The sequence below is a fragment of the Oncorhynchus gorbuscha genome, linkage group LG02, assembly GCF_021184085.1.
Source record: "Oncorhynchus gorbuscha isolate QuinsamMale2020 ecotype Even-year linkage group LG02, OgorEven_v1.0, whole genome shotgun sequence".
NCBI classification, from domain to species: Eukaryota; Metazoa; Chordata; class Actinopteri; order Salmoniformes; family Salmonidae; genus Oncorhynchus; species Oncorhynchus gorbuscha.
In genome coordinates this window covers 9,866,250-9,892,960 of record NC_060174.1, presented here as the reverse complement: position 1 = coordinate 9,892,960, position 26,711 = coordinate 9,866,250, and the positions used below count along the sequence as shown (strand labels likewise).

The following is a 26,711-nucleotide window of genomic DNA, read 5'->3' as shown; positions in this document are numbered from 1 at the left end:
GCTTGGCCCCAGTGATGTACTGGGCCATACGCACTACCCTCTGTAGTGCCTTGCGGTCGGAGGCCGAGCAGGTGCCATACCAGGCAGTGATGCAACCAATCAGGATGCTCACGATGGTGCAGCTGTAGAATTTTTTAAGCATCCAAGGACCCATACCAAATCTTTTTAGTCTCCGGAGGGGGAATAGGTTTTGTCGTGCCCTCTTCACAACTGTCTTGGTGTGCTTGGACCATGTTAGTTTGTTGGTGATGTGGACACCAAGGAACTTTAAGCTCTCAACCTGCTCCACTACAGCCCTGTCAATGAGAATGGGGACGTGCACAGTACTCCTTTTCATGTAGTCCACAATCATCTCCTTTGTCTTTATCACAATGAGGGAGAGGTTGTTGTCCTGGGACCACAAGGCCAGGTCTCTGACCTCCTCCCTATAGGCTGTCTCGTCGTTGACGGTGATCAGGCCTACCGTGTCATTGGCAAACTTAAAGATGGTGTTGGAGTCATGCTGGCCATGCAGGAGGGGACTATGCACGCACCCCTGAGGGGCCCCCATGTTGAGGATCAGTGTGGCAGATGTGGTGTTGCCTACCTTTACCACCTGGGGACGGACCATCAGGAAGTCCAGGATCCAGTTGCAGAGGGAGGTGTTCAGTTCCAGGGTCCTTAGCTTAGTGATGAGCTTTGTGGGCACTGTGGTGTTGAACACTGAGCTGTAGTCAATGAACAGCATTCTCACATACAGTTGAAGTCAGAAGTTTACATACACCTTAGCCAAATACATTTAAACTGTTTTTCACAATTCCTGACATTTAATCCTAGTAAAAAAATCCCTGTTTTAGGTCAGTTACGATCACCACTTTATTTTAAGAATGTGAAATGTCAGAATAATAGTAGAGAGAATGATTTATTTCAGCTTTTAATTATTTCATCACATTCCCAGTGGGTCAGAAGTTTACATACACTCAAATAGTATTTGGTAGCATTGCCTTTAAATTGCTTAACTTGGGTCAAACGCTTAGGGTAGCCTTCCACAAGCTTCCCACAATAAGTTGAGTGAATTTTTGCACATTCCTCCTGACAGAGCTGGTGTAACTGAGTCAGGTGTGTAGGCCTCCTTGCTCGCACAAACTTTTTCAGTTCTGCCCACACATTTTCTATAGGATGGAGGTCAGGGCTTTGTGATGGCCACTCCAATACCTTGACATTTTGCCACAACTTTGGAAGTATGCTGGAATCATTGTCCATTTGGAAGAAACTTTTGCGACCAAGCTTTAACATCCTGACTGATGTCTTAAGATGTTGCTTCAATATATCCACATCATTTCCCTTCCTCCTTGCTCACCAGTTCCTTTTGCAACATGATGCTGCCACCCCCGTGCTTCACGGTTGGGATGGTGTTCTTCGGCCTGCAAGCCTCCCCCTTTTTCCTCCAAACATAACGATGGTCATTATGGTCAAACAGTTCTATTTTTGTTTCATCAGACCAGAGGACATTTCTCCAAAAAGTAGAATCTTTGTCCCCATGTGCAGTTGCAAACTGTAGTCTTGCTTTTTATGGCGGTTTTGGAGCAGTGGCTTCTTCCTTGGTGAGTGACCTTTCAAGGTTATGTCGATATAGGACTCGTTTTACTGTGGATATAGATACTTTTGTACCTGTTTCCTCCAGCATCGTCACAAGATCCTTTGCTGTTGTTCTGGGATTGATTTGCACTTTTCACATCAAAGTACGTTCATCTCTAGGAGTCCGAACACGTCTCCTTCCTGAGCGGTATGACAGCTGCGGGTCCCATGGTGTTTAAACTTGTGTACTATTCTTTGTACAGATGAACGTGGTACCTTCAGGGGTTTGGAAATTGCTCCCAAGGATGATCCAGACTTGTGTGAGGTCTTGGCTGATTTCTTTTGATTTTCCCATGATCTCAAGCAAAGAGGCACTGAGTTTGAAGGTAGGCCTTGAAATACATCCACAGGTACACCTCCAATTGACCCAAATGATGTCAATTAGCCTATCAGAAACTTCTAAAGTCATGACATAATTTTCTGGAATTTTCCAAGCTGAGTCAACTTAGCTGAGTCAACTTAGTGTATGTAAACATCTGACCTGCTGGAATTGTGATACAGTGAATTATAGGTGAAATAATCTGTCTGCAAACAATTGTTGGAAAAATTACTTGTGTCATGCACAATGTAGATGTCCTAACTTGCAAAAACTATAGTTTGTTAACTTAGGGCTGAAATCCCGTTAACGGGATGATATGACAACAGCCAGTGAAGGACGCCAAATTCAAAACAACAGGACGTCGACCCGGCCCAGAAGCAGGAGCTCATGGAGCTCGGTGATCGGAACATGACGGTGTTCTCCGAGAAGCCGGGCTTCACGACCCTCATTGAACACCACATCCGTACCTGGCCTGGGGAAACAATACGAAAGAGGCCATATCAGATTCCGGAGGCCCGAATGAAGGCCGGGAAACAGGAAGTGGAGGCTATGCTGAGGATGGGGGTTATTGAAGAGTCCCACAGTGCATGGTGCAGCCCCATCGTGTTGGTGCCCAAACTGGACGGTAGCCTCCGCTTCTGTAATGATTTCCGGGGTGTGAAATACATAATCTTGTTCGACGCCCATGCCGAGAGTGGACGAGCTCATCGACCGATTGGGAAAGGCCCGGTACATCAGCACCCTTGACCTGACCAAAGGATATTGGCAGCCTCCTCCCGGGAGAAGACGGCGTTTGACACCAGACGGATTGTTTCAGTACCGGGTGCTCCTGTTCGGCCTCCACGGAGACCCGCCCACATTCCAGTGACTGATGAACAGAGTGCTTCGACCCCACCAGCAGTACGCAGCAGCATATCTGGATGATATCATCATCCACAGTCAAGGTTGGGAAGAGCACCTGACGCACCTCCAGGCGGTGCTGGATGCGCTCAGACAATTTGGGTTGACCGCGAACCCCAAGAAATGCAAACTGGGTACCAGGAGAGGAAGGTTCATGCGGTACGTGACTGGCCCGTTCCATGCACCAAGACACAGGTCAAGTCATTCCTGGGACTGGCAGGATACTATAGCCGGTTTATCCCCAACTTTGCGGCTATAGCTTCCCCCCTCACCGATCTAACCAGTGCCCACCCCCCGAAATTAGTGAAATGGACAGACGAGACAGAAGCGGCGTTCAGCTGTCTGAAGGAAGCGCTGTGCTCCCATCCGCTTCTCATAACGCCCGATTTCCAGGTGCCGATGATGGTCCAGATGGATGCATGTGATATGGGACAAGGGGCCGTTCTGTCCCAGATACACTATGGGGAGGAGCACCCCATCATGTACATCAGCCGAAAGCTGATACCTAGAGAAAAAAGTACTCTATTGTTGAGAAAGAATGTCTAGCGGTGAAGTGGGCACTAGACATTCTCAAGTATTACCTGTTAGGTACCCACTTCCCCCTGGTCACGGACCATGCTCCCCTAGTCTGGATGGCCAGGGGAAAGGACACAAATGATCGGGTCACCAGGTGGTTCTTTTTCCTTCAACGCTTCTCTTTTTCTGTTGTGTACAGGTCAGGGGCGAAGCATGGAATGCCCTATCGAGAAGGGAGACTTATGTCGCACTGATGACAATCCCCTCCAGACAGAGCTAAGGGTGGGGGGTGGGGGGAGTAGCATATGTGCTCGTAGTTTGTCTATTTTATTATCAATTAATTGTACGTTGGCGAATAGGACCGATGGTAAAGGTAGATTACCCTCTCGGCGACGTATCCTTACAAGGCACCCGGATCTTCATTCACAATTTGTCCGTCTCTTTCTGCTGCAAATGACGGGGGCCTTGTCAGGCATCTGAAGTAAATCCTTCCCGTCCGACTCGTTGAAGGAAAAAGTATTCCTCCAGTATGGGGTGAGTAATCGCTGTCCTGACATCTAGAAGCTCTTTTCGGTTATAAGACACAGTGGCAGAAACATGTACAAAATAAATTACAAATAAGTCAAAAAAACATGCACAATTGGTTACGGGATCGTAAAACGGCAGCCATCTCCTTCGGCACCATTTTATAATAGTGGTTGACCACTGTTCCAGTGGTTTTAAACTTCTTAATTGTTGCACTAATTGTGGTAAGTGTACATTTTTTTGCCATTTTGTTGTACCCATTGCCTGATATATGAAAGTCAACAACCATTTGTCTATTTTCGTTTGGGAATCTTTTGCCTTTTCCCATGGTGATGGACAGATCATAGACACACAGTACATTGACACTGCCACACAAAAACCAAACACATTCACATACACTACATGCGCAAGTGCACACACACACTTTTTTACACTAATCACTTGCGGCTGCTAGTCTGTTCTTTATTTTACTCTTATTATTATCTATCCTGATACCTAGTCACTTTACCCTACCTTCATGTACATATCTACCTCAAATACCTTGTACCTCTGCACATTGATCTGGTACTGGTACTTCCTGTATATAGCTCCACAGTGATCTGGTACTGGTACTTCCTGTATGTAGCTCCACAGTGATCTGGTACTGGTACTTCCTGTATATAGCTCCACAGTGATCTGGTACTGGTACTTCCTGTATATAGCTCCACAGTGATCTGGTACTGGTACTTCCTGTATGTAGCTCCACAGTGATCTGGTACTGGTACTTCCTGTATATAGCTCCACAGTGATCTGGTACTTGTACTCCCTGTAAATAGCTCTATTCTTGTGTATTTTATTTTATTCCTTGTGTTACTATTTTATTTGTATTATTATTTTAAACTCTGCATCGTTGGAAAGGGCTCATAAGCAAGCATTTCACGGTAAAGTCTACACCAGTTGTATTTGGAGCATGTGACAAATGCAATTAGACTTAATTTGACAAAGAGATTTTACAATTGCATTACCTCATTTTTATACCCCAGTGAAACAGGAAGCAATGGAAAGCCACAATACAGTTCCTTAAAATTAGATTAATTTTAAAAAGTAGAATGTTAATGCAGATTTAATTTTGTTCATTTTTATTTATAAAAATTTTAAACATTTTTATTTTATTTATAAACAAAATCTTTCTAACCTACAATAGAACTGTTGATTTACAAAAAGTAAATCAACAGTTTTTGGGTTAATGAATTATTGGTGTTAAAACCAATGGTTTAAAACATAAGCTTTTAAACGATCTTCTCAGAATGACTGTAATCCCCTGAAATCCACCACTTTGCTATTATTAATGCTACACTGCTTCTATTTTCCATTATGTGTTTTAGCTGACAGTTAATGTAGGCCCATTGTTGATGTGTATTCCTGTCTGGATTATATAACGGCAACAACAACTAAAGTAGTTGCAGATTTTTATCTTAAAACGATGAACGGAGCATTTGCACAGCATACCTATCGTATACAAACTTTATATAACAGCCAGTGACCCATGGCACAGTAGAAAGTCTGACAGAAATGATTTGGGTTTTTGCTGTCATTACAAGCTTTTAAGGAAGTTGAAGCATTGACTGTCAGTCTGTCATATCTCAGTGAAACATTATCTTGATGAAAGCTAAATCTGTTTTTGGCTCATCCCTGAGTGCTCTCTAATCCTTGTTGTTTGTCCAACATAGTGCTATTGTCCTCTGATGCAACAGCGACACTACTGTTAACTTTACATGTGAACAGTAGCAACAGCAATTTCAAGTCTACGTTCCAAAGTAACTCCTACAAACAAATGCTTTTGAAGACAATATATCTGGGGTGAGTGGTCATTGCCACCTGACCCCAGGCATCATTAGGTGCCTCCTGATGTTCCCTGTTCCAATTAGTGTCTGTCAAACCCTTTGAAGTATTAATTACCACCCTTAACCCACCCTTGGCCTCCTCTCTCTGTATCTCCAGGTGTCTCGAGCTCCACCCCAATAACCTCCAAGCCCTCATGGCCCTGGCGGTGAGCCTGACCAACACGGGCATGAGGCAGGATGCATGCGAGGCATTGCTGCGCTGGCTCCGTCACAACTCCAAGTACAAGCACCTGCTGAAGGGCAAGAGCCACCTGGCGGGCTCCCCGGGCTCCCAACGTAGGATGTCTCGTGTCTCAACTGTGGGCAGATATGAGAGGTAGACTATAATGACTGGATAGGACTAGCATAGATCCCATAGGTGTACGGACTGGATAGGACTAGCATAGATCCCATAGGTGTACGGACTGGATAGGACTAGTATAGATCCCATAGGTGTACGGACTGGATAGGACTAGCATAGATCCCATAGGTGTACGGACTGGATAGGACTAGCATAGATCCCATAGGTGTACGGACTGGATAGGACTAGTATAGATCCCATAGGTGTACGGACTGGATAGGACTAGCATAGATCCCATAGGTGTACGGACTGGATAGGACTAGTATAGATCCCATAGGTGTACGGACTGGATAGGACTAGTATAGATCCCATAGGTGTACGGACTGGATAGGACTAGCATAGATCCCATAGGTGTACGGACTGGATAGGACTAGTATAGATCCCATAGGTGTACGGACTGGATAGGACTAGTATAGATCCCATAGGTGTATGGACTGGATAGGACTAGCATAGATCCCATAGGTGTAAGTAAGTGCATTCTCATTTGTAGGACAACATTACAGGATGACTGTACAATGTGGAGAAAGAGAAGAGATACAGGCCAATCAGGAGTAGCATGACATCCTAGAGTAAGTGTCAGGCGCCTTCATTGGACAGCACTAAATCTGACATTCCATTACTTTTTTTTTAAGCAAATGGCTGGCACGATCTCTCTGTCCTTTACAGTCTTTTAGCCTGAGCACCGTGACAATATTACACAATGGCTCATTGATGCATATTTTATGCTATGGTGTGCTTTATGTTGCACACTCAGTTATGATATCTTTAGCCGGGCCGTTTTAGAAACTCATTTGTTTCAGTGTAATGACTATTACCCCTGTCATCGATGAAAGGAAAAGTTATTTCAAGGTCTTTCATGCACAGCTGGTCTGGGTGTCATTTTATTGCCGATTAAGCAAGCTTGCTCTCACGTATTCATCGTCAAACAAGCGCAATTCAGGGGTTCTCCTTCCTTTTTACTTTAAAGGTAGTGCTTTTAGGTGTCACATGAGGAGAAAATAACTTTTTCAGTTAATGAATTCTCCCCTTTATAGGAAAGGCATGACTTTATCAAATATTTTACTCAACAGTGAGAGCTCTCTCTCTTTCAATTTCAATTTAAGGAGCTCAATTAGCATGGGAAACATATGTTTACATTGCCAAAGCAAGTAAAATAGATCATAAACAAAAGTTAAAAATAAAAGATTAACAATAAACATTACACTCACTTTTTTTTTTACTGTCTATATACAGTGTTGTTATGATGTGCAAATAGTTAAAAGTACAAAAGGGAAAATAAATCAACATAAATATGGGTTGTATTTACAACGATGTTTGGTCTTCACTGGTTGCCCTTTTCATGTGGAAACAGGTCACAAATCTTGCTGCTGTGATGGCACGCTGTGGTATTTCACCCAATAGATATGAGAATTTATCAAAATTGGATTTGTTTTCAAATTCTTTGTGGGTCTGTGTAATCTGAGGGAAATATGTGTCTCTAATATGGTCATACATTTGGCAGGAGATTAGGAAGTGCAGCTCAGTTTCCACCTAATTTTGTCGGCAGTGTGCAGATAGCCTGTCTTCTCTTGAGAGCTCGGTCTGCCTTTGGCGGCCTTTCTCAATAGCAAGGCTATGCTTACTGAGTCTCTACATAGTCAAAGATTTCCTTAATTTTGGGTCAGTCAAAGTGGTCAGGTATTCTGCCACTGTGTACTCTCTGTTTAGGGCCAAACAGCATTCTCGTTTGCTCAGTTTTTTTGTTAATTGTTTCCAATGTGTCAAGTAATTCTCTTTTTGTTTTCTCATGATTTGGTTGGGTCTAATTGTGTTGCTGTCCTGGGGCTCTGTGGGGTCTGTTTGAGTTGGTGAATAGAGCCTCAGGACCAGCTTGCTTAGGGGACTCTCCTCCAGGTTGATTTCTCTGTAGGTGATAGCTTTGTTATGGAAGTTTTGGGAATTGCTTCCTTTTAGGTGGTTGTAGAATTTAACGACTCTTTTCTGGATTTTGATCATTAACTGGTATTGGCCCACTTCTGCTCTGCATGCATTATTTGGTGTTTTACGTTGTAAACAGAGGATATATTTGCAGAATTCTACATGTAACGGATGTGAAACGGCTAGCTTAGTTAGCGGTGTGCGCTAAATAGCGTTTCAATCGGTTACGTCACTTGCTCTGAGACCTTGAAGTAGTGTTTCCCCTTGCTCTGCAAGGGCCGCGGCTTTTGTGGAGCGATGGGTAACGATGCTTCATGGGTGACTGTTGTTGATGTGTGCAGAAGGTCCCTGGTTCGCGCCCGGGTATGGCGAGGGGACGGTTTAAAATTATACTGTTACATACATGCAGAGTCTCAATTTGGTGTTTGTCCCATTTTGTGAATTATTGATTGGCGAGCGGACCCCAGACCCCACAACCATGAATGGCAATGTGTTCTATAACTGATTCAAGAATTTTTAGCCAGATCCTAATTGTTATGTCAAATTGTATGTTCCTTTTGATGGCATAGAAGGCCCTTCTTGCCTTATCTCTCAGCTCGTTCACAGCTTTGTGGAAGTTACCTGTGGCGCTGATGTTTATGCCGAGGTATGTATAGTTGTTTGTGTGCTTTAGGGCAACGGTGTCTAGGTGGAATTTGTGTTTGTGGTCGTGGCAACTGGACCTTTTTTTGGAAGACCATTATTTTTGTCTTAATGAAATTTACTGTCAGGACCCAGGTCTGACAGAATCTGTGCAGAAGATCTAGGTGCTGCAGTAGGCCCTCCTTGTTTGGGGACAGAAGCACCAGATAATCAAGAAACAGTAGACATTTGACTTCATATTCTAGTAGGGTGAGGCCGGGTGCTGCAGACTGTTCGGGTGCCCTCGCCAATTTGTTTATATATATGTTGAAGAGGGTGGGAATTAAGCTGCATCCCTGTCTCACCCCAGGCCCTGTGGAAAGATATGTTTGCCAATTTTAACCACACACTTGTTTTTTGTGTACATGGATTTTATAATGTTGTATGTTTTTCCCTCAACACCACATTCTATCAATTTGTATTGCAGGACCTCATGACAAATTGAGTCGAAAGCTTTTTTGAAATCAACAAAGCATGAGAAGACTTTGTTTTGGTTTGTTTGCTTGTCAATTAGGGTATGCAGGGTGAAAACGTGATCTGTTGTACAGTCATTTGGTAAAATGGCAATTTGACATTTGTTCAGTACATTGTTTTCACTGCAGAAATGTACAAGTCTTGTAAGGGGTGCGTAACTGGTGGCAGGGAAGTCAGACGCAGGAGAGCAGAACTAGGTAATAGCTGGACCAGTTTAATTGCAAAACCAATGGCATAAAGAAATAACAAACATAGGTACAAAACCCGAACCGCACCAGTAAACATGTGCACAAGCACTTACAACAAACAATTACACACAAAGACATGGGGGGAACAGAGGGTTAAACACACCACAATTAATGAGGGAAATTAAAACCAGGTGTGTTGGAAAACAAGACAAAACAAGTGGAAAATGAAAAGTGGATCGACGATGGCTAGAAGACCGGTGACGCCAACCGGTGATGCCGACCGGTGACGCTGACCGCCGCCCAAACAAAGAGATGCTGACAAGTCTGCTGTTAATGATAATGCAGATGATTTCCCCAAGGTTGCTGTTGACGCATATCCCACAGTAGTTATTGTGGTCAAATTTGTCTCTACTTTTGTGGAATGGGGTGAGCAGTCCTTGGTTCCAAATATTGGGGAATATGCCAGAGCTGAGGAAGATGTTAAAGAGTTTAAGTATAGCCAATTGGAATGTGTGATCTGTATATTTTATCATTTCATTTAAGATGCCATCAACTCCACAGCAATGGACATTAAACCGGTGGAAATCTGTCCTTTGGTCTTGAACATCATCGTCACTTCCTGTTGTACGCGGAACGAAGAAGAGCTTGGTTTCGTTTGTTTGGAAAGTTTGTTGGAAAGTTTGTTGTTTAGAAGTATATTGGAATGTTCTTGGTAGCTACTTAGCTTCTTATGTTGGATACCGCGACACAGTTGGCATCAGTTGTTGGGACTGCTTGTATCTTCCCATTGATCCTGCCGACAAAGGACGGGTCTGAGGAGCTAATTGGCGTCACAGCTAGCCTAGCTGCTAGCTAGCTGGACATCAAGCTAGCCTAGCTGCTAGCTAGCTGGACATCAAGCTAGCGAGGTGTTCTTGAATGCAGCCCGCGACGAGGTTAGTCATTGTGGCTGGAACCGCAGATTGTCCCGGGTTTGTGGCTGTCTAGATCCCTGCTGTTTGTTGTTTTCAATTTTCCCCATGATCTGCCTTGTCTGGAACTGCGGGGAGTAACAGCCTAACCAACATTGCTACCACGACAAAGACCAAAGCTGGCGGGAGTACCGTTAAGAACAGTGGTTGCCAGTGGTGTCTCTCTATCACACGTGAAGGATCTTTTAAACAAACAAAAAGATACCTATAAGCAGTTGATACAACAAGAAAATAGTTGAAAGTGCAGGTCCTCACCAGACATCACCGGCAACAACGTCGCTATGGGCACAAACCCACCGTCGCTGGACCAGACAGGACTGGCAAAAAGTGCTCTTCACTGACGAGTTGCGGTTTTGTCTCACCAGGGGTGATGGTCAGATTCGCGTTTACCTTCGAAGGAATGAGCTTTACACCGAGGCCTGTACTCTGGAACGGGATCGATTTGGAGGTGGAGGGTCTGTCATGGTCTCAGGTGGTGTGTTACAGCATCATCGGACTGAGCTTGTTGTCATTGCAGGCAATCTCAACACAGTGCGTGACAGGGAACACATCCTCCCTCATGTAGTACCCTTCCTGCAGGCTCATCCTGACATGACCCTCCAGCATGACAATGCCACCAGCCATACTGCTCGTTCTGTGCATGATTTCCTGCAAGACAGGGATGTCAGTGGTCCGACATGGCCAGCGAAGAGCCCGGATCTCAATCCCATTGAGAACGTCTGGGACCTGTTGGATCGGAGGGTGAGGGCTAGGGCCATTCCCCCCAGAAATGTCCGGGAACTTGCAGGTGCCTTGGTGGAAGAGTGGGGTAACATCTCACAGCAAGAACTGGCACATCTGGTGCAGTCCATGATGAGGAGATGCACTGTAGAACCTAATGCAGCTGGTGGCCACACCAGATACTGACTGTTACTTTTGATTTTGACCCCCCTTTGTTCAGGGACACATTATTCCATTTCTGTTAGCCACATGTCTGTGAAACTTGTTCAGTTTATGTCTCAGTTGTTGAACCTTATGTTCATATGTCACGTAGAGTAGGCCAGAAGGCTAAACTGGATAACCTAACCTCTATCAAAATAAAAAGATGGCAGAACCGCAAAAGTTCTTCTGTGCAAAGGTGTTTATTTACAAGTGATTCCGGAACAAAAAAACAACAGTACTGCCATCAACGTCTACCTTATGGGACAGCTTAAAAACAATGCTGCCCCATCCACAGCTCAATCCAAAACAAAAAACCTCCCCATGACTGAAAGAGAGGCTCCTTTTGTAGGGCTAGCCCCTCCCCTCAGAACAATTAACCCTAATTAATTAATCAATTAACAATACAAACCTACCTTTTCCATGAACTAAACATACTAAAGGATATACATTGCAACACGGTTTTAAACAATATCACAACATAACATTTACAACATTACCTCACTACTGACAATATCTTTCAATATGCCCATATGCATTACTGAGCCATTTGGGACAGGCACTATAAAGCCAACCCAATTCCCTTAGCTCGGGTCCTTTTCCAGCATACCCGGAAGCTACAGAGATGGAGAGAGAGGAACAGAACAAACAAACAATGCGCTCATCCACAACATTGATAAGTATAATAATTATTGTATCTCTCAAATATGAACACTGACAGGTGTGAAATGCATGCACCAAGACAGAAGTTAATTTGTGTGTCGACCCACATTGTTAACTTATCTTATAATGGCGCAGGGAGGAGTGAAGAATATGTGTGTGCGTTAAAGAACCAAATGCTGCCCGCGGCCAGTGACGGACTTCTACGTCACATCATACAAATAGTTACACATGTTAAGTTGGCTGAAAATAAACGCAGTTGACAGTGAGAGGATGTTTCTTTTTTTCTGAGTTTATATCCGTACCCATTGGATGCAGTGATCACAATATAGTGGCTATATCCAGGAAAGCCAAAGTGGCAAAAGCTGGGCCTAAAATAGTGTATAAGAGATCATACAAAAGATTTTGCTGTGACTCTTATGTGGATGATGTTAAAAACATTTGTTCGTCTGATGTGATTAATGAGGAGTATCCAGACGCTGCACTTGATGAATTTATGAAATTGCTTCTTCCAATTATTTATAAACATGCACCTGTTAAAACTTCTTATGGCTGCAATCCCGTTAACGGGAGCGATATGACAACAGCCAGTCAAAGTGCAGGGCACCAATTTCAAAACATCAAAAATCTCATAATTAAAATTTCTCAAACATACATGTATCTCATACCATTTTAAAGCTATTAAAGCTAATCTCGTTGTTAATTTAATTTAATCCGATTTCAAATATGCTTTACAACAAAAGCACGACAAACGATTATGTTAGGACACCACATAGCCACAGAAAAACACAGCAGTTTTTCCAGCAAAAGATTTTCCAGCCAGTCACAAAAACCACACATAGAGATGAAATTAATCACTAACCTTTGATGATCTTCATCAAATGACACTCATAGGACTTCATGTTACACAATACATGTATGTTTCGTTTGATGAAGTTAATATTTATCAAAATATGAGTTTACATTGGCATCACTAGTTCCAAAAACATCCAGTGATTTTGCATAGCCACATCATTCAACAGAAATACTCATCATAAATGTAGATGATAATACAAGTTATACACATGGAATTATAGATATACCTCTCCTTAATGCAACCGCTGTGTCAGATTTTTTAAAAACTTTACGAAAAAAGAAACCCATGCAATAATCTGAGACGGTGCTCAGAAGTAAAAATCACAATAGCCACAATGATGGTGTCAACATAAACAAGAAATTACATGATAAACATTCCCTTACCTTTGATGATCTACATCAGAAAGCACTCCAGGAATCCCAGGTCCACAATAAATGTTTGTTTTGTTCGATAACATCTGTTATTTATGTCCAAATACCTTCTTTTGTTAGCGCGTTTGGTATACATATCTAAATGCTCATTCTGGTCAGCGTTACATCGGACAAAAACAGAAATGGGCAGAAAGACAAATTCAACTCCACCTTTCATCAAATCAGATGGCTTATTTATCACAAAACCATTTGATGTTGCCAATTATTTTTATGATTATTTAATTGGCAATGTGGGCAAACTTAGGCAGGAAATGCCAACAACTAACAGTGAGCAATTATATTAATGTATAAAAATACAAATAATGAAAGAAAAGCAGTGCAAGTTTGAATTTTGTAAAGTTAGCATGGGAGAGGTGGAAAAACCCTTAACAAAGAGTTGCAGTCTGTTTTGGAATGGGTGGCCAGTAATAAACTGGTCCTGAACATCTCTAAAACTAAGAACATTGTATTTGGTACAAATCATTCATTAACCTCTCTAGGGTATGTGGGACACTAGCGTCAGTGAGATTGCAGAGCACCAAATTCAAATACAGAAATACTCATTATAGAAATTCAGAAAACAAAACATATTTCACATAGGTTTAAAGATTAACTTCTTGTGAATCCAACCACGGTGTCAGATTTAAAAAAATAAAAGCTTTACGGCGAAAGCATACCTTACTATTATTTGAGAACATAGCTCAGCAGACAAATCATTACAAACAGTAACCAAGCCAAGTAGAAGAGTTACACATGTCAGAAATAGAGAGAAAATTAATCCCTTACCTTTGATGATCTTCATATGGCTGCACTCAGAAGACATTCATTTACTCAATAAATGTCCCTTTTGTTCGATATAGTCTCATTATATCCAAAAACCTCCGTTTTGTTCACACGTTTTGTTCAGTAATCCACAGGCTCAAACGCAGTCAAAACAGGTAGACAAAAAAATCTAAATTGTATTAGTAAAGTTCATAGAAACATGTCAAACGATGTTTATATTCAATCCTCAGGTTGTTTTTAGCCTAAATAATCGATAATATTTCAACCGGACAATAACGTCATCAACATAAAAAGTAAACAAGAAAGGCACGCTCTCAGGATTGCTCATGAAAAAGCTATGTGACACGGCAGGGTCCACACATTCAGACTGCTCTGACTCCCTCATTTTTCAGAATACAAGCCTGAAACAATTTATAAAGACTGTTGACATCTAGTGGAAGGCATAGGAACTGCAATTTGAGTCATAATTCAATGGATGTAATGGCATTGAATAGAAAACTACAAAACAAAACAAAAAACTACTTCCGGAATGGATTTTTCTTAGGTTTTTGCCTGCCAAATCAGTTCTGTTATACTATTTTAACAGTTTTGGAAACTTTAGAGTGTTTTCTATCCAAATATACCAGTTATATGCATATCATATCTTCTGGGCCCGAGTAGGAGGCAGTTTAATTTGCGAGGTCTATCCGTAATAAAGAGATGCTCTGCTTTTTTGACACCACACTCCAAAAAGCAAGTTCTGCATGCTCTAGTTTAGTCTAATCTTGATTATTGTCCAGTCATGTGGTCCAGTGCTGCAAGAAAATACCTAGCTACGCTGCAGCTAGCCCAGAACAGAGAGACACGTTTTGCTCTTCATTGTAATCAGAGGGCTAATATTAAAACTATTCATGCCAGACTCTTTTGGCTCAGAGTTGAGGAGAGACTGACTGCATTACTTTTTCTTTTTATAAGACACATTATTGTGTTGAAAATCCCAAATTGTTTGCATAGCAACGTTAAACACAGCTCTGACACACACACTTATCCCACCAGACATGCCACCAGGGGTCTTTTCATAATCCCTAAATCCAGAACAAATTCAAGAAAACGTAAGTATTATATAGAGCCATTATTGCATGGAATTTCCTTCCATCTCACATTGCTCCAATAAACAGCAAAACTGGTGTCAAAAACAGATAAAGCAACGCCTCTCCCCTATTTGACCTAGATAGTGTGTGTGTATGCATTGATATGTAGGCCAAGTGTGCCTTTTTAAAAATGTATGTAGTTCTGTCCTTGAGCTGTTCTTGCCTAATGATGTTCTGTATTATGTCATTCTGTATTATGTTTCATGTTTTGTGTGGACCCCAGGAAGAGTAGCTGCTGCTTTTGCAACAGCTAATGGGGATCCTAATAAAATACCAAATACCAAATACCACAGGCCTTTTTGGGTTGGAGGGTTTGTATTTTGTCCTGTAGTTCATTCAATGTAATTGGAGAATCCAGAGTGTTCTGGTAGTCTTTAATAGTTGATTCTAAGTTTTGCTATTTGTTTGTTTTGTTAAAGAGACAAAAAGATTGGAGAAGTGGTTATCCATACATTTTTTTAGAGTTTTCCAATTTTCCCAGAAGTGGTTAGATTCATGGATTCTTCAATTACATTGAGCAGATTTATGACATGCTGTTCCTTCTTCTTCAGTAGTGTATTTCTGTATTGTTTTAGTGATTCACCATAGTGAAGGTGTATTGTTTTAGTGATTCACCATAGTGAAGGCGTATTGTTTTAGTGATTCATTGTTTTGTTTTAGTGATTCACCATAGTGAAAGTGTATTGTTTTAGTGATTCACCATAGTGAAGGTGTATTGTTTTAGTGATTCACCATAGTGAAGGCGTATTGTTTTAGTGATTCACCATAGTGAAAGTGTATTGTTTTAGTGATTCACCATAGTGAAAGTGTATTGTTTTAGTGATTCACCATAGTGAAGGCGTATTGTTTTAGTGATTCACCATAGTGAAGGTGTATTGTTTTAGTGATTCACCATAGATTATTGTTTTAGTGATTCACCATAGTGAATTGTTTTAGTGATTCATTGTTTTTTTAGTGATTCACCATAGTGAAAGTGTATTGTTTTAGTGATTCACCATAGTGAAAGTGTTTTAGTGATTCACCATAGTGAAGGCGTATTGTTTTAGTGATTCACCATAGTATTGTTTTAGTGATTCACCATAGTGAAAGTGTATTGTTTTAGTGATTCACCATAGTGAAGTGTATTGTTTTAGTGATTCACCATAGTGAAGTGTATTGTTTTAGTGATTCACCATATGAAGGTGTATTGTTTTAGTGCTTCACCATAGTGATTCACCATAGTGAAGGTGTATTGTTTTAGTGATTCACCATAGTGAAGGTTATTGTTTTAGTGATTCACCATAGTGAAGGTGTATTGTTTTAGTGATTCACCATAGTGAAAGTGCACCATAGTGAAAGTTATTGTTTTAGTGATTCACCATAGTGAAAGTGTATTGTTTTAGTGATTCACCATAGTGAAGGCGTATTGTTTTAGTGATTCACCATAGTGAAGGCGTATTGTTTTAGTGATTCACCATAGTGAAGGTGTATTGTCTTACTGATTCACCATAGTGAAGGCGTATTGTTTTAGTGATTCACCATAGTGAAGGCGTAGGCTCAGGTTTTTTCTGGGGGTTGGATATATACTTTTTAAAATTCTTAGAAGGGATTGAATTTGTTGTTGCCTATTTGTTGTTGCCACTATTTTCCTTCCATCTATACCATTTCTTCATATTATTCAGTTCCTTTGGCTTTGATGCTTCATGATTGAGCATAGCTCTGTTGAAGTGGAGTGTGATTTTGCTGCCCTCTGACAGTGGACTGACTGTGAACGCTTTGAGAGACTCTGGGTTTGAGGTCAGTGATAAAGTACATACCCAGATAGTACTACTGCGACAGTACTACTATGTACATACCCAGGATAAGAGATGGCAACAGAGCTATAGGTGTACCTACCATTAACTATGTACATACCCAGGATGTAACAGAGCTATAGGTGTACCTACCATAACTATGTACATACCCAGGATGTAACAGAGCTATAGGTGTACCTACCATTAACTATGTACATACCCAGGTAACAGAGCTGTAACAGAGCAGAGCTATAGGTGTACCTACCATTAACTATGTACATACCCAGGATGTAACAGAGCTATAGGTGTACCTACCATTAACTATGTACATACCCAGGATGTAACAGAGCTATAGGTGTACCTAACTATGTACATTAACTATGTACATACCCAGGATGTAACAGAGCTATAGGTGTACCTACCATTAACTATGTACATACCCAGGATGTAACAGAGCTATAGGTGTACCTACCATTAACTATGTACATACCCAGGATGTAACAGAGCTATAGGTGTACCTACCATTAACTATGTACATACCCAGGATGTAACAGAGCTATAGGTGTACCTACCATTAACTATGTACATACCCAGGATGTAACAGAGCTATAGGTGTACCATTAACTATGTACATACCCAGTATGTAACAGAGTTCCCTCAAACCTACCATTAACTATTTACATACCCAGGATGTAACAGAGCTATAGGTGTACCTACCATTAACTATGTACATACCCAGGATGTAACAGAGCCCTTTAACTATGTACTACCAGGATGTGACTATGTGTACATAACCCAGGATGTAACAGAGCTATAGGTGTACCTACCGTAGGAGTTCCCTTAACAAACCTACCATTGACTATGTACATACCCAGGATGTAACAGAGCTATAGGTGTACCTACCGTACATACCCAGGATGTAACAGAGCTCCTACCGTCAAACCTACCATTGACTATGTACATACCCAGGATGTAACAGAGCTATAGGTGTACCTACCATTAGGAGTTCCCAGGATCAAACCTATACCCAGGATGTAACAGAGCTATAGGTGTACCTACCATTAACTATGTACATACCCAGGATGTAACAGAGCTATAGGTGTACCTACCGTAGGAGTTCCCTCAAACCTACCATTAACTATGTACAGACCCAGGATGTAACAGAGCTATAGGTGTACCTACCATTAACTATGTACATACCCAGGATGTAACAGAGCTATAGGTGTACCTACCGTAGGAGTTCCCTCAAACCTACCATTGACTATGTACATACCCAGGATGTAACAGAGCTATAGGTGTACCTACCCTCAAACCTACCATTGACTATGGAGTTCCCCGTTAAACCTACCATTGACTATGTACATACCCAGGATGTAACAGAGCTATAGGTGTACCTACCGTAGGAGTTCCCTCAAACCTACCATTGACTATGTACATACCCAGTATGTAACAGAGTTATAGGTGTACCTACCGTAGGAGTTCCCTCAAACCTACCATTGACTATGTACATACCCAGGATGTAACAGAGCTATAGGTGTACCTACCGTAGGAGTTCCCTCAAACCTACCATTGACTATGTACATACCCAGGATGTAACAGAGCTATAGGTGTACCTACCGTAGGAGTTCCCTCAAACCTACCATTGACTATGTACATACCCAGTATGTAACAGAGCTATAGGTGTACCTACCATAGGAGTCCCCTTGAACCTACCATTGACTATGTATATACCCAGGATGTAACAGAGCTATAGGTGTACCTACCATAGGAGTCCCCTTGAACCTACCATTGACTATATACATACCCAGCGTCCGACAGAGTTATAGGTGTACCTACCATAGGAGTCCCCTCGAACCTACCATTGACTATGTACATACCCAGTATGTAACAGAGCTATAGGTGTACCTACCATAGGAGTCCCCACGAAGACTACCATTGACTATATACATACCCAGCGTCCGACAGAGCTGCAGGAGTTGTGACCCGTTTTTTGTTGGTTATGTTGTCATAGTTGTGCCGAGGAGGGCATCAGGGGGAGGGAATGCTGCCACCTCCAGGCAGGTGTTTGTCCCCCTGTGTGCTGAGGGTGTCAGTTTCTTGTCCAGTTCTGGAATTTAGGTCACCACAGACTAGTACATGTCCCTGAGCCTGGAAATGGTTGATCTCTAGGATGGAGAAGCTGTCATTGTTAAAGTATGGGGATTATATTGGGGGGGGATATAGGTAGCAAACATGTGGACATTTCTCTGTTGTGATAATTTCCTTATTCTTTTCCAAATATAAAATGTTCCTGTTTTTACCAATTTAATAGAGAGGGTTAGGTCTGGTCTATAACAAATTAGCATACCCCCTGAGTCTCTTCCCTGTTTCACACCTGGTAGTTAGGTGGATGGGACTACCAGCTCTCTGGGGAGCAACCAGTGGGTCTGGCTCCTTTATACCATGTTTATACCATGTTTCTTGTAGGGTGACAATGTCTGTATTTCCAATTTCTTTGATGTCTGAGTTTCTGCTTTTTAGGCCAAAGGCAGATGACCTCAGACCTTGTATATATTCCAGGATGAGATAGTAAAAGCTTTGTGTTCCATAGTGTCTAGTGTTGTTTTGTTTGGTTTAGGCCCGGACCAACACAGTAGGTGTGAGCAGAGCATGTTGAGCATCTGATACATACCTCTTAGGTCGCAGGATGGGGCTTGGGCGGGGGGGTAACAGTGGGGCTTGGGCCTTCTGCTTTGCTCACGGCTCACGGCCTGGGCATATTTCCTGCTGTCATGTTGAGGTCCTTGCTACAGGGGTGAGGGGCATGGGGTGGGCAGAAGGGGCATAGGGCTGAGGGGGGCAATGATCAACAAGCAAGTTGACAGAACTTGAAGAATAAAAAAATAAATCATGGGCAAATACTGTACAATGCAGATGTGTAAAGCTCTTCGAGACTATTATCCAAACGACTCATAGCTGTAATCGCTGCCAAAGGTGAATGTTTGGCAGCATGAGTGAAGGATGCTTTGTTGCAAAATAGGAAGCCGATTCTAGATTTAATTTTGGATTGGAGATGCTTAATGTGAGTCTGGACGGAGAGTTTACAGTCTAACCAGACACCTAGGTATTCGTAGTTGTCCACATATTCTAAGTCAGAACCGTCCAGAATAGTGATTCGGGACGGGCGGGCAGGACCGGGCAGCGATCGGTTAAAGAGCATGCATTTAGTTTTACTTGCATTTAAGAGCAGTTGGAGGCAACGGAAGGAGAGTTGTATGGCATTGAAGCTCGTCTGGAGGTTAGTTAACAGTGTCCAAAGAAGGGCCAAGAGTATACAGAATGGTGTCGCCTGTGTAGAGGTGGATCTGAGAATCACCAGCAGCAAGAGCGACATCATTGATGTATACAGAGAAGAGAGTCGGCCCGAGAATTGAACCCTGTGGCATCCCCATAGAGACTGCCAGAGGTCCAGGCAATAGGCCCTCCAATCTGACACACTGAACTCTATCAGAGAAGTAATTGGTGAACCAGGTGAGGCACTCATTTGAGAAACAAGGCTGTCGAGTCTGCCGATAAGAATGTTGTGATTGACAGAGTCGAAAGCCTTGGCCAGGTCGATGAATACGGCTGCACAGTAATGTCTTTTATCGATGGCGGTTATGATATTGTTTAGGACCTTGAGCGTGGCTGAGGTGCACCCATGACCAGCTCTGAAACCAGATTGCATAGCGGAGAAGGTACGGCGGGATTCGAAATGGCTGGTAATCTGTTTGTTAACTTGGCTTTCGAAGAACTTAGAAAGGCAGGGTAGGATAGGTCTGTAGCAGTTTGTGTCTAGAGTGTCTCCCCCTTTGAAGAGGGGGATGATCGCGGCAGCTTTCCAATCTTTGGGAATATCAGATGATATGAAAGGGGTTGAACAGGCTATTAATAGGGGTTATAGTGTGAATAGGGTGTGAATATAGTGTGAATAGGGTGTTGCCAGGGTTTGTTTGGTGTCCTATTAGCTGGTTGAGGTGTGGCTGGTGATGCTGTGGTCTGGGTGTAGGTCCTCTTGGCGTGGGTTCTCTCTATGCAGGTTCTTCAGGAGGGGGTCTCGCTGGTCTGGGCGGGGCGTCCGTTGCTCTGTTGCTCCTGTGTGAGGTGCTATGGCTACGGTTTAGGGTGACGTCCTTCAGGGTCCTGGCAAAAGTTGGGATTTCTGCTTTGTAGAGGTGGACCTGGTCGTAAATGCTGTTCAAGTCCAGGGTAGAGTGGTGGGCCAGGTAGACATTAGGTATTGAGGCACAGTCTCGTGAAATGCTTGCATTCACCCACTGTATGGTGGCAGCAGGTTGGAGGTAACCTTTTCAATCACTCCCTTGAGTGCTGTGGCCACCCTTTCCTGCCGGGCCCTCAGGTCATTTGTGCCTGTGTTAATTATGATGTGGCTGGGGGACCCTAGTCTGTCCTCTGACAACAGCTCCAGGGCATGCCTTGTGTTTGGGAAAAAGTTTATCCTCTCGAATGTATTTGCCATTTGAGTCAATGAGGAGCAAAATCTCTGGCTTTTGTGTGTCCTCAGTGGATGTGTGTGCGTTGTCAAGAGAGCTATCAGGGGAGCTGACAGGGGGGCTGGTAGGAGGGGGTGGGGTCTGTTGGGTTGGTGCGTCCTGTGTTGTGTGTCCTATTGTTGTGTTGTGGTCCGGGTCTGAGGTGGGCTGTTCTGCTGGATTCTCTGGGGGAGTGTCCTGCTCTCTGTCACACCTCAGGTTTCTCGCCTCTTCATTCAGTGCCATGTGTGCCTCTAAGTTCTTTCACCTCAGTCCGTAGAGCAGCCAGCTCTCCCAGACAGCCGTCCATCTCTACCTCCCGCCCCCGGGCCTTGTTGAGGGGGGTGTTGGTCTGTTTTGTGGGTTTGTTCTGTCTGGATTTTGTGGACTAGCTCTCTGAGCTCCACCATGTCTCTCTCCAGCTCTGTGAATTAATCCCTCTCAAAGATGGAGGAGCAGTGCAGTTGTGGGATCTAGGGTGTGTTCTGTGCTGGAGGGGGGGGGGGGTGACTATCCTTGTCTGCAGGACAGTTTGAAGAGGGTGGGGGAGTCGTCACCGAGAGAGAGCTTTTCCTGCTGTGCTTTCTCTTTGATCCCGCAAAAGTCCTGCTGGAACTGCATGAGGATGCCCTGCACCATTACTGTCCCAGACACATTGACAGAGGTTGTTTTAATTTCCTCAATGTCTAGTATTTTGAGTTTCCACCCGGGGCCAGTACTCTCTCTCTCTCTCTCTCTCTCTCTCTTGACATAGGGGTAGTGTGCTCTTATAGCACTGTGCCATGCCAGGGGATGGTCTGTGTTGAACATTAAGTTGCTTACGTTCTCCTCTTTGTAGCGGTCAGCAAATAGTGTTGCTGGACTGTGTTGTAATGACCACTGCACAGGGATCAGCCACGGGGGCTTCAAAAGCCTCTGCATTTGGGTGGGAGGCGCTGTGAAACTCTCCTGCCATTGTTAGGCTCCAGAATTTTCACACCTCTCACTTCAGTGCTAATTGAAGTTGCAGCCAGGTCAGTTCTGTCCTAGCAGTTTGGTAGCTTAGTAGCCTTTTATAACAAAATTGTTCTCTCTCACGCTCTACTCTCAGTCCTGTGTGTCTCTACTCTCAATCCAGTGTGTCTCTGCTCTCAGTCCTGTGTGTCTCTACTCTCTGCTCTCAGTCGTGTCTCTACTCTCTACTGTCAGACCAGTGTGTCTCTACTCTCTATAGACTCTCAGTCCAGTGTGTCTCTACTCTCTATAGACTCTCAGTCCAGTGTGTCTCTACTCTCTATAGACTCTAAGTCCAGTGTGTCTCTGCGCTCTACTCTTAGTCCAGTGTGTCTCTACTCTCTATAGACTCTCAGTCCAGTGTGTCTCTACTCTCTATAGACTCTAAGTCTAGTGTGTCTCTGCGCTCTACTCTCAGACCAGTGTGTCTCTACTCTCAGTCCAGTGTGTCTCTACTCTCAGTCCAGTGTGTCTCTACTATCACTCCAGTGTCTCTACTCTCAGTCCAGTGTCTCTACTCTCTACTCTCAGTCCAGTGTGTCTCTACTCTCAGTCCAGTGTGTCTCTACTCTCAGTCCAGTGTGTCTCTACTATCACTCCAGTGTCTCTACTCTCAGTCCAGTGTCTCTACTCTCTACTCTCAGTCCAGTGTGTCTCTACTCTCAGTCCAGTGTGTCTCTACTATCACTCCAGTGTCTCTACTCTCAGTCCAGTGTCTCTACTCTCTACTCTCAGTCCAGTGTGTCTCTACTCTCAGTCCAGTGTCTCTCTACTTTCTATAGACTCTCAGTCCAGTGTGTCTCTACTCTCTATAGACTCTCAGTCCAGTGTGTCTCTACTCTCTATAGACTCTAAGTCCAGTGTGTCTCTGCGCTCTACTCTCAGACCAGTGTGTCTCTACTCTCTATAGACTCTCAGTCCAGTGTGTCTCTACTCTCTATAGACTCTCAGTCCAGTGTGTCTCTACTCTCTATAGACTCTCAGTCCAGTGTGTCTCTACTCTCTATAGACTCTCAGTCCAGTGTGTCTCTACTCTCTATAGACTCTAAGTCCAGTGTGTCTCTGCGCTCTACTCTCAGACCAGTGTGTCTCTACTCTCAGTCCAGTGTGTCTCTACTCTCTATAGACTCTCAGTCCAGTGTGTCTCTACTCTCTACTCTCAGTCCAGTGTGTCTCTACTCTCAGTCCAGTGTGTCTCTACTCTCAGTCCAGTGTGTCTCTACTATCACTCCAGTGTCTCTACTCTCAGTCCAGCGTCTCTACTCTCTACTCTCAGTCCAGTGTGTCTCTACTCTCAGTCCAGTGTGTCTCTACTCTCAGTCCAGTGTGTCTCTACTATCACTCCAGTGTCTCTACTCTCAGTCCAGTGTCTCTACTCTCTACTCTCAGTCCAGTGTGTCTCTACTCTCTACTCTCAGTCCAGTGTCTCTACTCTCAGTCCAGTGTGTCTCTACTCTCTATAGACTCTAAGTCCAGTGTCTCTGCGCTCTACTCAGACCAGTGTGTCTCTACTCTCTATAGACTCTCAGTCCAGTGTGTCTCTACTCTCTATAGATTCTCAGTCCAGTGTGTCTCTACTCTCTATAGACTCTCAGTCCAGTGTGTCTCTACTCTCAGTCCAGTGTGTCTCTACTATCACTCCAGTGTCTCTACTCTCAGTCCAGTGTCTCTACTCTCTACTCTCAGTCCAGTGTGTCTCTACTCTCAGTCCAGTGTGTCTCTACTCTCTATAGACTCTAAATCCAGTGTGTCTCTGCGCTCTACTCTCAGACCAGTGTGTCTTTACTCTCTATAGACTCTCAGTCCAGTGTGTCTCTACTCTCTATAGACTCTCAGTCCAGTGTGTCTCTACTCTCAGTCCAGTGTGTCTCTACTATTACTCCAGTGTCTCTACTCTCAGTCCAGTGTCTCTACTCTCTACTCTCAGTCCAGTGTGTCTCTACTCTCAGGCCAGTGTCTCTACTCTCTGCTCTCAGTCCAGTGTCTCTACTCTCTACTCTCAGTCCAGTGTGTCTCTACTCTCAGTCCAGTGTGTCTCTACTCTCAGTCCAGTGTGTCTCTACTCTCAGTCCAGTGTCTCTACTCTCAGTCCAGTGTGTCTCTACTGTCAGTCCAGTGTGTCTCTACTATCACTCCAGTGTCTCTACTCTCAGTCCAGTGTCCCTACTCTCAGTCCAGGGTCTCTACTCTCGGCTCTCAGTCCAGTGTCTCTACTCTCAGTCCAGTGTCTCTACTCTCAGCCCAGTGTCTCTACTCTCAGTCCAGTGTCTCTACTCTCAGTCCAGTGTCTCTACTCTCAGTACAGAGTGTCTCTACTATCACTCCAGTGTCTCTACTCTCAGTCCAGTGTCTCTGCTCTCAGTCCAGTGTCTCTACTCTCTATAGACTCTCAGTCCAGTGTGTCTCTACTCTCTATAGACTCTCAGTCCAGTGTGTCTTTACTCTCAGTCCAGTGTGTCTCTACTATCACTCCAATGTCTCTACTCTCAGTCCAGTGTCTCTACTCTCTACTCTCAGTCCAGTGTCTCTACTCTCAGTCCAGTGTGTCTCTACTCTCAGTCCAGTGTCTCTACTCTCAGTCCAGTGTGTCTCTACTCTCAGTCCAGTGTGTCTCTACTCTCAGTCCAGTGTCTCTACTCTCAGTCAGTGTCTCTCTACTGTCAGTCCAGTGTGTCTCTACTATCACTCCAGTGTCTCTACTCTCAGTCCAGTGTCCCTACTCTCAGTCCAGGGTCTCTACTCTCGGCTCTCAGTCCAGTGTCTCTACTCTCTACTCTCAGTCCAGTGTCCAGTGTCTATACTCTCTGCTCTCAGTCCAGTGTGTCTCTACTCTCAGTCCAGTGTCTCTACTCTCAGTCCAGTGTCTCTACTCTCAGTCCAGTGTCTCTACTCTCAGTACAGTGTGTCTTTACTATCACTCCAGTGTCTCTACTCTCAGTCCAGTGTCTCTACTCTCTGCTCTCAGTCCAGTGTGTCTCTACTCTCAGTCCAGTGTCTCTACTCTCAGTCCAGTGTCTCTACTCTCAGTACAGTGTGTCTTTACTATCACTCCAGTGTCTCTACCCTCAGTCCAGTGTCTCTACTCTCTGCTCTCAGTCCAGTGTCTACTCTCAGTCCAGTGTCTCTACTCTCAGTCCAGTGTCTCTACTCTCTGCTCTTAGACCAGTGTGTCTCTACTCTCTATAGACTCTCAGTCCAGTGTCTCTACTCTCTATAGACTCTAAGTCCAGTGTGTCTCTGCGCTCTACTCTCAGTCCAGTGTGTCTCTACTCTCTATAGACTCTCAGTCCAGTGTGTCTCTACTCTCTATAGACTCTCAGTCCAGTGTGTCTCTACTCTCTATAGACTCTCAGTCCAGTGTGTCTCTACTCTCTATAGACTCTCAGTCCAGTGTGTCTCTACTCTCTATAGACTCTCAGTCCAGTGTGTCTGCCCACAGCTCTCTACTGCCTGAGGTGAAGGATCTGTATCTGGAGGCAGCCCAGCACAACAGGGACACCGACCCGGACCTGCAGACAGGCCTGGGTGTGTTGTTCAACATTAGCGCGGAGTTCAACAAAGCTGTGGAGGCCTTCAATGCTGCCTTGACGGTGCGGCCAGAGGTAAGACGGCAGTGTAAACACACAAACACTGATTGTCGATCTGACTGAGACGCACCGTACTGTCTCACAACACTGAAACACTGCATCTCACTGAGACGCACCGTACTGTCTCACAACACTGAAACACTGCATCTCACTGAGACGCACCGTACTGTCTCACAACACTGAAACACTGCATCTCACTGAGACGCACCGTACTGTCTCACAACACTGAAACACTGCATCTCACTGAGACGCACCGTACTGTCTCACAACACTGAAACACTGCATCTCACTGAGACGCACCGTACTGTCTCACAACACTGAAACACTGCATCTCACTGAGACGCACCGTACTGTCTCACAACACTGAAACACTGCATCTCACTGAGACGCACCGTACTGTCTCACAACACTGAAACACTGCATCTCACTGAGACGCACCGTACTGTCTCACAACACTGAAACACTGCATCTCACTGAGACGCACCGTACTGTCTCACAACACTGAAACACTGCATCTCACTGAGACGCACCGTACTGTCTCACAACACTGAAACACTGCATCTCACTGAGACGCACCGTACTGTCTCACAACACTGAAACACTGCATCCAAACTGGAGAGCTTTGAGCTGAGAAATCCAGTTTCATGAACTCCCATCTGATTCACCCTCCCTGCACTAGTATCTGCCTGGTTGCAGCTTCAACCACTATCATTTAACCCTGTTCCACAGCAGTGGCTGCTAAATCCACCCCCTACATTTG

At 43.9% G+C, this 26,711-nt stretch overlaps 1 protein-coding gene across 4 annotated transcripts in view; it reads left to right on the top strand.

The window, feature by feature from the left end:
* LOC123996878 (PEX5-related protein-like) overlaps positions 1-26,711 on the top strand; it is a 197,753-nt gene that overhangs the window by 165,054 nt on the left and 5,988 nt on the right. For all 4 annotated transcript variants that reach the window (XR_006832050.1, XM_046300702.1, XM_046300694.1 and 1 more), the window contains 2 exons: positions 5,858-6,076; positions 25,804-25,966. Coding sequence is in view for 3 of the 4 variants with exons in the window: in XM_046300702.1 (XP_046156658.1) it covers positions 5,858-6,076; positions 25,804-25,966 (382 nt within the window). In the remaining variant the exon portion in view is untranslated. The remainder of the gene's footprint in view (positions 1-5,857; positions 6,077-25,803; positions 25,967-26,711) is intronic.